Raw genomic sequence first — 11,931 nt, forward strand, 5'->3', positions numbered from 1 at the left:
TGGCGGCTCCTGTGGCTCCTCCCCGCAAGAGCTAACCCCCTCTGGGAAGCTTTCTCCCAAGGGGGTTACCTTGCGGGCGCGCTCCCGTGTGATACACTCGGCAGCCATAGCCGCCAAGTGGATTACTCGGCCCCGGCGTGCCATGTCTGCGCTGCTGTCAATCATCCAATGAAGAGCCGACTAGAGCTCGGTGAAAGCAACACGGGATCGCGCCCAAGGAGATTCGGGCCTCAGGTAAGTAAAACGGGTGCTCGGGGGGGGGGGGGGGGGGGGTGACTGCAAGGTGTTTTTTCACCTTAATGCATAGGATGCATTAAAGAGGAAGTAAACCCTGATGGGTTTACTTCCTCTTTGATCCCCTGCAAAGGTAAAGCATAATTGACTACTATGCATTGCATAGTAGTCCATTATGTGTCACTTACCTGGCACAGGAGCCAGCGAAGTCACCGCTGTCCCCTGTAGTTCCGAGCGTCCATCTTCTTGGTGGGTCTCGCTGCTCCGGCGCTGTGATTCGCCGGAGCAGCGATGACGTCACTCCCATGCATCCCCATGGGAGCCGACACTCGCGGCATATCGCTGCGATCTGCGGCCTGCCCAGTGCGCCTGCGCGCCACTGTCTATGGCGCATGCGCCGTAGACAGCGGTGGCTGCCTTCGGGTAAATATCTCCTAAACCGTATAGGTTCAGGAGATATTTCTTTGACCTACAGGTAAGCCTTAATCTAGGCTTACCTGTAGGTCAAAGTGGTTTGTAAGGGTTTACAACCACTTTAAGATTTTACTTCTTCTTTTGCTCCCTGCAAAGCCTGCAAATTAAAAGCATAATGGGCTAGTATGCATCACATACTAGCGATTATGTGACACTTACCTGCAAACAAATCCATCGCTGTCCCCTGTGCAGGCCGCGTCCATCTTTGCCCCTCTTCCTTCCAGGAGCCATGGACTCCGGCTCTGTGGCTGGCCAGAGCTTCATGACGTTACTCATTACTTGTCGTTGCTGACGTCACGCATGTGGGCGGGAGCAGTCAGTAGCTGCACACACTGGAGAAGAAACCGCACGGAGGTCTGTTTCTTCACAGCGCATGCACCGATTATTTCATTTGCGCACTATAAGTGAAACATCTCCTAAACGGCGCACGTTTAGGAGATATTTCCACTACCTATAGGTAAGTCTTATTCTAGGCTTACCTATAGTTAAGAGTCAGGAGGGAGGGTTTACAACCACTTTAAGAGTCAATATTAGGGTTAGGGGTCAGTATTAGAGCTAGGGGTTAATATTAGGGTTAGGGGTCAGTGTTAGGGGTCAGTATTAGGGTTAGGGGTAAGTATTAGGGTTAGGGGTAAGTATTAGGGTTAAGGGTTAATGTTAAGGTATAGGGTTTGGATTAGGGGTTAATATTAGGGTTAGGGGTCAGTATTAGGGTTAAAGTGGTTGTAAACCCTTACAGCACAATTTGACCTACAGGTAAGCCTAGATTAACCACTTAACAACCGGCCCATAGCCGAATGACGGCTACAGGGCGGTTGTTTCACTCTGGGAGGACGTCATATGACGTCCTCCCAGAATTCCGCTCTCGCACGCCCCCTGGGGCGCGCACTCGAGAGCATCCCTGACCGCCGTGTCCACAGGACCCGGCGCATCACGGATCACGGTAAACGGCCACATGATCGCTCTGTCAAATGACGGAGTGATCACTTGTAAACAAACCGGCGTCATGTTATTACGCCGGTTCCTCCCTCCCCCTCTCTGTACCGATCTGTACAGCGGAGGGGGAAGAGATCGGTGTCAGCAGCGCTGTGGGCTGCATCTGCAGTGCCCACATCGCTGCTCACCGAAAATTAACCCCTCAATTCCCTGCCATTACTCTGCAACACTCTGCAATACCCTGCAACACTCTGCAATGCTCTGCAACACCCGCCAATACCCTGCAATACTCTGCAATGCTCTGCAACACCCGCTAATACCCTGCAACACTCTGCAATGCTCTGCAACACTCTGCAATGCTCTGCAACACCCGCCAATACCCTGCAACACCCGCCAATACCCTGCAACACTCTGCAATACCCTGGAACACTCTGCAATGCTCTGCAACACCCGCCAATACCCTGCAACACTCTGCAATGCTCTGCAACACCCGCCAATACCCTGCAACACTCTGCAATGCTCTGAAACACCCGCCAATACCCTGCAACACTCTGAAATACCCTGCAACACCCGCCAATACCCTGCAACACTCTGCAATGCTCTGCAACACCCGCCAAATACCCTGCAACACTCTGCAATGCTCTGCAACACCCGACAATACCCTGCAACACTCTGCAATACCCTGCAACACTCTGCAATGCTCTGCAACACCCGCCAATACCCTGCAACACTCTGCAATGCTCTGCAACACCCGCCAATACCCTGCAACGCTCTGCAATGCTCTGCAACAACCGCCAATAGCCTGCAATGCTCTGCAACGCAATACTCTGCAACGCCATACTCTGAGATACCCAGCCATACTCGGAGATACCCAGCCATACTCAGAGATACCCAGCCATACTCGGAGATACCCAGCCATACCCAGCCATAGTCGGTGATACCCTGCAATACCCAGCCATAGACATCCCCCCTCCTCCCGCCGCCCTCCGGTGCTTCTACCGACTCGCCAATACGATCAAAGCCAGAATCTTTTTTTTTTTTTTTTTCAGGCTTCACAGTTTAGAGGTGAGATGCGGGGTCTTATTGACCCCATGTAAAGAGGACCTGTCATGCCATATTCCTATAACAAGGGATGTTTACATTCCTTGTAATAGGAATAAAAGTGATCAAAAAAATTATTTTTGGGGAAAAAAATGACAAACTAAAATAAATAAAGTAAAATGAACAATAAAATTTTTTTTTTTTTTACAGTGCCCCTGTCCCCATGTGCTCGCATGCAGAAGCGAACGCATACTTAAGTCCCGCCCACATATGAAAACGGTGTTCAAACCACACATGTGAGGTATCGCTGCGAACATTAGAGCGAGAGCAATAATTCTAGCCCTAGACCTCCTCTGTAACTCAAATAACATATAACCAGTAAAAAAAAAAATTAAATCGTCGCCTTTGGGGATTTTTAAGTAGCGACGTTTGGCGCCATTCTACGAGCGTGTGCAATTTTGAAGAGTGACATGTTAGGTATCTATTTACTCAGCGTAACTTCATCTTTCACATTATGCAAAAATTGGGCTAACTTTACTGTGTGTTTTTTTTTTTTTTTTTGCACAAAACCAAAAAAAAGCATTCGAAAAATTGCTGCGCAAATACTGTGCGAGATAAAAAGTTGCAACGACCACCATTGTATTCTCCAGGGTGTTTGCTAAAAAAACATATATAATATTTTGGGATTCTATGTAATTTTCTAGCAAATAAATGATGATTTTTACATGTAGGAGAGAAATGTCAGAATTGTCCTGGGTGCTCCAGAACGCCTGATGGCGCTTCCTGCATGTTGGGCCTCTGTATGTGGCCACACTGTGTAAAAGTCTCACACATGTGGTATCGTCGTACTCGGGAGTAATAGCAGAATGTGTTTTGGAGTGTAATTTGTGGTATGCATATGCTGTGTGTGAGAAATAAACTGATAATATGACAAATTGTGAAAAAAAAAAAAAAGTTAAAAAAATCTTGATTTTGCAAAGAATTGTGGGAAAAAATGACAACTTAAAAAAACTCATCATGCCTCTTACTAAATACCTTGGAATGTCTTCTTTCCAAAAAGGGGTCATTTGGGGGGTATTTGTACTTTTCTGGCATGTTAGGGTCTCAAGAATTGAAATAGGCCGTCAGTACTTCAGGTGTGATCAATTTTCAGATATTGGCACCATAGCTTGCGGACTCTATAACTTTCACAAAGACCAAATAATATCCACCAATTTGTACTTATTTTTTACCAAAGATATGTAGTAGTATAAATTTTGGCCAAAATTTATGAAGAAAAAAATTACTAATCTGCTAAATTTTATAACAGAAACAAAGAAAAAATCATTTTTTTACAGAATTTTCTGTATTTTTTCTTTTATAGCACAAAAAATTAAAAACCGAGCGGTGATTAAATACCACCAAAAGAAAGCTCCATTTGTGTGAAAAAAAGGACAAAAAATTCATATAGGTCCAGTGTTGCATGACTGAGTAATTGTCATTCAAAATGTGAGAGCACCGAAAGCTGAAAATCGGTCTGGTTATTATGGGTGTTTAAGTGCCCAGTGGTCAAGTGGTTAAGGCTTACCTGTAGGTCCAAGAAATATCTCCTAAACCTACACGGTTTAGGAGATATTTGCCGAAAGACAGGCACCGCTGTCAACGGCACATGCACCGTAGCGCGGCACTGTCAACGACGAAGATGCCGCGCGTGTCGGCTCCCGTGCGCATGCGCGGGAGTGACGTCATCGCGGCTTCGCCGAATCACAGCGGCGGAGCAACGAGACCCCACCGAGAAGATGGATGCGCCTGACTACAGGGGACAGCGGTGACATCGCTGGCTCCTGTGTCAGGTAAGTGATACATAATGGACTACTATGCAAAGCATAGTAGTCCATTATGCTTTGCCTTTGCAGGGAATGAAAGAGGAAGTAAATTCATCAGGGTTTACTTCCTCTTTAAGGGTTAATGTTAGGGTATAGGGTTTGGATTAGGGGTTAATATTAGGGTTAGGAGTTAATATAAGGGTTAGGTTAAATATATTAAGGCAAAGATTAGGGGTTAATATTAGGGTTGGGGGGTCAGTATTAGGGTTAGGAGTTAATTTTAGGGTTAGGATTAGGGGTAATATTCGGGTTAGGAGTTAATATTAGGGTTAAGGGATAGGATTAGGGGTTAATATTATGGTCAGGAGTCAATATTAGGGTTAGAGGTTTACACTAGGGCTAAGATTATGGGTACGGGTTAATATTAGGGTTAGGATTAGGGGTTAATATCAGGGTTTTTTATTCATTTACTTACCGTATTTCATTTATTATTTGTTTATGTCTTTTTGAATACATTTTTAGATTTGAGCAGAAAAACACTCCAAAACACGTGCGCTAAAACGCTCCAAACCGTCCAAATCAAGCATTTCCATATATTTATATGGAACAAAAACACACTAATTCCCCCAATTTAAGCTACAAAAAAAAGCTTCAGAACTTTTTTGAGCTTCAGGCTCCGTGGAGTGGAGATGTGAACCAATAATTGTTTTTGTTTTGCGTTTTGGAGGTTGTAGCTTCAAGCTACAAAATGCTGAGGTGTGAATGGGGCCAGAGACGGACACGGTTCTGCCCGGGCTAAGGCTCGGTGAGAGAAACCTTTCATCATGAAGTAATGTTCTAGCAAAAAATAAAGATTTTTACTTGTAAACAACAAATGTCAGAAAAAAGGCTTATGCTGCGTACACATGAACGGGAATCCTGCCAGCAAAAGTCCGATGAGAGCTTTTAGTCGGAAAATGCGACCGTGTGTACACTCCATCGGACTTTTGCTGGCGGAATTCCCTCCATCATAAGAGAGCAGGTTCTCTATTTTTCAGACGGAAGAAGTTCTGAGGCAATTCCGACGTGCAAAATTCCGACACATGCTCGGAAACAATTCGACGCATGCTCGAAATTTTCTTGGCTTGTCGTAGTGTTGTACGTCAACCGCGTTCTTGACTGTCGAAAGTTCAGAAAACTTTTGTGTGACTATGTGTGTGCAAGGCAAGCTTGAGCGGAATTCTCCGATTGTGTTGTAGGGGGCATAAGTCTTAAAGTGGGTAAATAATGTGATCTTGGCATCCATTGATACACTTTATTAGAACAAGCTGTAATGATTTCACATTGAATGAGAGGAGCCAGTGAGGTCCCCTCACAGTACACCTCATTCTCCTCACAGAGCTGTACTGCACACTACCCGCCAATAGCAGGCGCGCGCACCTAGCACCCTGTGAAGGTCACGTCGCCCTCGTCCCAATACGTGCGCTACGTGCCCTAGCGGTCGGAGGGAGGCGGGGCTAACAGGCCAGGGACGCAGTCCGCGAAGCTCGGGCGGCCATATTTGAAAAGGTCATCAGTTCACAATTCAGTTTAATAACACTGGAGTTTCTTTTTTCCTAACACGCAAAGATACGGTGATTCGGTAGATGTAACTCATTGCTAAATTATCGTACAGCCGATTACAGCTTGTGCTCAAAAAAAGAATAAAAAAGGAATGGCGGAGCGCTGTGCGCATGCGTAATGATACGCGCGGCAGTGGGAGGGCTGCCTGGCATGACGCCGCGTCCTTTCCACGCCCGCTCCACCTGGTTCGCTTAGGCGCACGCGCGGAGCTCGCTGTCCGTATCCACCCACACGCTGCTCGGGAGGGTCTGACGTGACGTGACGTCCACGCCCACTCCTCTGGGTTCTGTCGGCGCATGCGCGGATCCCTGCCGTCTTCTGCAGTGTGACAGCCCGGCTAGGAAGAGAAGAAGAGATGGCAGCTTATAAGATCGTCCTCATCCGCCACGGGGAGAGCACCTGGAACCAGGAGAACCGCTTCTGTGGCTGGTTCGATGCCGACCTCAGCGAGATCGGGGTGCAGGAGGCCCAGAGGGGGGGCCAGGCCCTGAGAGGTGAGGGGGGTGGGGGGGTCCTCATTGAATGTGTGAGTGACCATACAAATATATATATATATATTCATTAGAATACATTGTATGTATGTGGGAGAACTAACTACAAACTATAAAAAAATATAGAGAAGAATATATAAAAAAAAGTATAGTATTAAAAAAAATATTTATTATTTAAAAAAAAAAAAAAAAAAAAAAAAAAAAATATATATATATATATATATATATATATATATATATATATATATATATATATATATATATATATAAATTTTATATTCTTCTCTATAATTTTTGCAAAAAAAAAAAATATACGTGTGTGTGTGTGTGTGTGTGTGTGTGTGTGTGTAAAAAAAAAATAAATAAAAAATAAAAAATAAAAAAAAAATTTATATAATTTTTTTTTTTTTTTTTTTTATATTCCTCTCTATATTCTTATATTGTATATTATTTATATTAGAATATAATTGTTACTTTTTGGCAGAAAAAAAGAAAGAGATATATCTCCCTATCTATCTAATTTTTTTATTTATTTTTATAATGGAGTAATATATATATATATATATATATATAATATATATATATATTCTCTTAAATATATGGTAGTAATGTAATTGTTACTTTTTGGCAAAAAAAAAATATATGTGTGTGTGTGTGTAACTTTTTTTTTTTTTTTCAATAATTTATTATTAATTAATAATATAAAAAATATTGCAAATCTAAATTATATAAATTAAATCAAAAATATAGCGTGTGTGTGTATATAATAACATACATAATATAAATAAATAATCTGTTATAATATAGTGTAAAATATAGATTTTTTTTTTTTCTCTATATGTATCTGGCTCTGTTCCTGTACATGGTGTATGTATGATGGGTGGGGGCGGGGTGTATGGTGATGTCGTCATGGCAGCAGTGCTCTCCAATGTCCTGCAATCCCAAAGCCAACAAACTCTTAAAGGGGACCTTCCTCCATATAAAACACTCCTTTTTTTTTTTTCCTCTACTATCCTAATCCTCTCCCTCCTCCATTAAAATGTAAAACCCGTTTTTTTTTTTTTCACCTTTTTAATTTTTTTTTCATTCTCCCCTAGGGTGAGGGTGACAGGCTCCGCTGGTGAGGTCTCCTGGGATTTGCATATTCCATATCCCGGGAGGGATCTGGCGGAGGAGGGGGTTGGGTGGTCCTGGGGATTCTTCATTATGGGGCTGGCTGCCTGAATCTGAGCCGCGACAGCCAGTTACCGATGGCATCAGACATGAAGAGCGATCTGCTTTCGGATCGCTCTTCGGAGAGCATTTGACAGGCCTCCTCACTGCCTGTTTAACCCTCTAAATGCCGGTCTATAGATGCTCTGGTCCTGGTCGTCGGGTGGTTGCAGCATTGTAGCCCCCAGTATGTGTTCTACACCCCCAGCTGCAGTTGAGCGGTAAAAAAAAAAAAAGTAGTTTGTCCCCGGAGCGATGTCTGTCTGGCTGTGGTCGATCCGGGGACATTGTTTGCACGTCGATGTTTCTCTTCACATCATCCACGTTGTGTATCTGAATCTCCTGAGATGCTGATATCTATATTCAGTTCCAGGAAATAAGGTTGGGGGAGGGGGGGGGGTAATTGGCTTCTCTTGGCTCAGTTGAAGGTCGTTTGTCTTTTTGATTCACCAGCCCATCCCCCCCCCCTTCTGAAAGTTGCATCGTGTGACGGTCTCTTATTTCTTCCCCTCCCCCGGTGTCTGTAGTAATCCCGGAAAGGAATGAGTCATTTCCAGGTCTTCTCACTGCAGAATTTCCAGCGACCTTCTTCTAGATTCAGAATGAATCACCGAACATCGAACGTGCGTCTGCGGGCGGCCAGAGCGCCAACGTGGGATCAGACTGCTCTACCTAGAGCCTGGAAATACGGGACCTGGGGCCCTGGAATGTCAAGAGTCATACCGGAGGGCGGGCTCCCCAGAAATAATGGGGGTCATACCAGGGGTCCCCCATAAATGAAGATGGTCATACCTGAGGCTCCCCGTCCCCTGTAAATGACGATGGTCATACATGAGACACTCCCCCCCCCCCCCCCCCCCCCCAGAAATGATGATGGTCATACATGAGCCCCCCTCCCCCCCCAGAAATGACGATGGTCATACCCGAGGCCCCCCCCCCAGAAATGACGATGGTCATACCCGAGGCCCCCCCCTCACCCCCAGAAATGACGATGGTCATACCTGAGGCCCCCCAGAAATGACGATGGTCAAACCTGAGGCCCCCTCCCCCCCCCCCCCAAGAGATGACGATGGTCATACCTGAAGGCCCCCCCCCCCAGAGATGACGATGGTCATACCTGAAGCCCCCCCCAGAAATGACGATGGTCATACCTGAGGCCCCCCCCCCCCAGAAATGATGATGGTCATACCTGAGGCCCCCCCCCCCAGAAATGAAGATGGTCATACCTGAGCCCCCCCCAGAAATTAAGATGGTCATACCTGAGGCCCCCCCCCCAGAAATTAAGATGGTCATACCTGAGGCCCCCCCCCCAGAAATGAAGATGGTCATACCTGAGGCCCCCCCCCCAGAAATGAAGATGGTCATACCTGAGCCCCCCCCCAGAAATGACGATGGTCATACCTGAGCCCCCCCCCAGAAATGACGATGGTCATACCTGAGCCCCCCCCCCAGAAATGACGATGGTCATACCTGAGGCCCTATCTAGGCCCTATAAATATTGGGCTGCCTTAGCTAGGCCCTAGAAATGCGAGCGGTCTTACCTAGACCCCAGAAATACCAGCTGGCCCATCTTGGGCCCCCGAAATACTGACGGCCATACCTAGATCCCAAAGATAAGTTGATGTACCTAGGACTGGAAAATACTGACCGCCATACTTAAACCCTAGAAATACCATAGCTAGACCCGAGAAATGCCGTCTGCCGAACGTAGACCCTGGAAATGCAATACATAGGCCCAGCAAATGCCTCCTGATAGATGTTGGTGGCCTGGATGGGGCAACAGTTACCATCCGGTGATTCTCTCGCAGTGTTCTACTCATCATGACTGATGAGAACCGTCTTCCAGAAGTTCCTAAAATAACACGGCTGAGAGCTTGTAGATTTCCTGATCTATAATAAATGGGAAAGTGCAATCTCCACTCTTGTGGGGAGGGGGGGGGGTGACCTTTGTCTTGTTTTGTGGCTGTTTTTGAGCCTTTGCCCTACAAATAGTCAAAACACCTTCCAGGGATGAATGCCGGGTGACCTGAAATGTAGGACAGAGCGTCCCGTAATTGTGACTGTGCCGATGGCAAAATGGGATTTTGGCCTTTGCACCACTTACAGACAATCACTGACTTCTGGAAAAAAAATATCCATCTATCGTAAACCAGGTCTGGTGACTATCTAAATTTCCTTTTTGGAGAGATCTCCTCTTACTTCCTGCTTGGTCTCTTGGACAGGAAGTGATGGGACACAGAAAAGAAAACCCATCCCTTAACCAAACCCTACTCCAAAAAGTAGTCCTTATTTAACTACATAAACTGATGCCTGCATGGTCAGCCTTAAAGAAGGAACTCCAGGTCTGGATATTTATACCTGGCTATATTGGTCCAGCTTGAATCAAACCTCAACACTATGGAGAGTTTTGGGGGGGGGGGGGGAGGCAACATTTTCCGGCCAGAGTTGAGGCAGCTTCCTGTACTAAGGACGTTTGCCGGCTGTGGCGTTCACCAGATTACATCGTTGCTGTAATGTAATTTGCGGCAAATGTCATCAAAAATGATGTGTGGAATGGCGGTCGATGTTCAGCAGTGAAAGGTTTTCCAAAAACCAACCTCAGGTCCACCTTTACAGAAGATGATAGAACCACCAATAGAGACTCTGGAACTGGACAGCGCTCTACATATCGATGTCTGGATGAACAATATCATTGGTCATCGGGGGCCCCGGGTCTCCAGAGTGTATCTCCTGCTAATGATAAAGGCCAGGAGCCCTGAAGGACGTCTGTATCTGCAAACACCGCTAGTAGAAAAAAAACTTCCCTCTTTTTGGTCTTGAAGTCTTCTCTTCCACTTTTATTGGCACTCTATGGGGGTTATTTACTAAAGGAAACTCCACTTTGCACTGAAAGTGCACTTGGAAGTAAAGTCGCTGTAGATCCGAGGGGGACATGCAAGGAAAAATAGAAAAACAGCATTTTAGCTTGCACATGATTGGATGATTAAATCAGCAGAGCTTCCCCTCATTTCAGATCTACCCCTTCGATTTAGAGCGACTGCACTTCCAAGTGCACTTTCAGTGCCAAGTGGATTTGCCTTTTGTAAATACCCCCCTATGTATAGGTGTGGCATGACTGTTATACAAGATACTCATTACAGCAAATCTATGCTGTGCTCATGCAGGCAGAAGCAACACGTTCTATTATCTCCTCTCTCTTTTCTCCTCTTTTTCTTTTCTCTTTTCTCCCTCTCTCTTTCTTTCTTTCTTTCTTTCTCTTTCTTCCTCTTTTTTCTTTCTTCTTTCTTTCTTTTCTCCTCTCTTTCTTTCTTTCTTTCTTTCTTTCTTTCTTTCTTTCTTTCTTTCTTTCTTTCTTTCTTTCTTTCTATTTCTCCTCTCTCTTTTCTCTCTTTCTCCTCTTTCTTTCTCTTTTCTCCTCTTCTTTCTCTTTTCTCCTCTTTCTTCTCTTTTCTCTCTTTTCTCCTCTTCTCCTCTTTCTTTCTTCCTCTTTCTTTCTCTTTCTCCTCTTTCTCCTCTTTCTCCTTCTTTCTCCCTCTTTCTCTCCCTCTTTCTCCCTCTTTTTCCTCTTTCTCCTCTTTCTCCTCTTTCTCCTCTTTCTCCTCTTTCTCCTCTTTCTCCTCTTTCTTTCTCCTTTCTCCTCTTTCTTTCTCTTTCTCCTCTCTCTTTCTTTCTCTTTCTCCTCTTTCTCTTTCTTTCTTTCTCTTTCTTCTCTTTCTTTTCTCTTTCTTTCTCTTTCTTTCTCTTTCTTTCTCTTTCTTTCTCTTTCTTTCTCTTTCTTTCTCTTTCTTTTTCTCTTTCTTTCTCTTTCTTTCTCTTTCTTTCTCTTTCTCTCTTTCTTTCTCTTCTCTTTCTCCTCTTTCTTTCTCTTTCTCCTCTTTCTTTCTCCTTCTCTCTTTCTCCTCTTTCTTTCCTCTTTCTTTCTCTTTCTTTCTCTCTCTTTCTTTCTCTTTCTTTCTCCTCTTTCTTTCTCTTTCTTTTCCTCTTTCTTTCTCTTTCTTTCTCCTCTTTCTTTCTCTTTCTTTCTCCTCTTTCTTTCTCTTTCTTTCTCCCTCTTTCTTTCTCTTTCTTTCTCTCTTCTTTCTTTCTCTTTCTTTCTCCTTCTTTCCTTTCTCTTTCTTCTCCTCTTTCTTTCTCTT

At 44.8% G+C, this 11,931-nt stretch overlaps 1 protein-coding gene across 1 annotated transcript in view; it reads left to right on the forward strand.

Annotated features, from left to right (window-relative positions):
* The first annotated feature begins 6,385 nt into the window (after window positions 1–6,385).
* The window catches only part of PGAM1 (phosphoglycerate mutase 1), a 16,574-nt gene continuing 11,028 nt past the window's right edge, over window positions 6,386–11,931 (forward strand). The window contains exon 1 of the mRNA XM_077455676.1: window positions 6,386–6,586. Within this exon, the coding sequence (XP_077311802.1) occupies window positions 6,448–6,586 (139 nt within the window). The 5' untranslated portion in view covers window positions 6,386–6,447. The remainder of the gene's footprint in view (window positions 6,587–11,931) is intronic.

Source organism: Lithobates pipiens, unplaced genomic scaffold (assembly GCF_037356315.1).
Source record: "Lithobates pipiens isolate NorthernLeopardFrog02 unplaced genomic scaffold, aLitPip1_a1.2 Scaffold_25, whole genome shotgun sequence".
Taxonomy (NCBI): domain Eukaryota; kingdom Metazoa; phylum Chordata; class Amphibia; order Anura; family Ranidae; genus Lithobates; species Lithobates pipiens.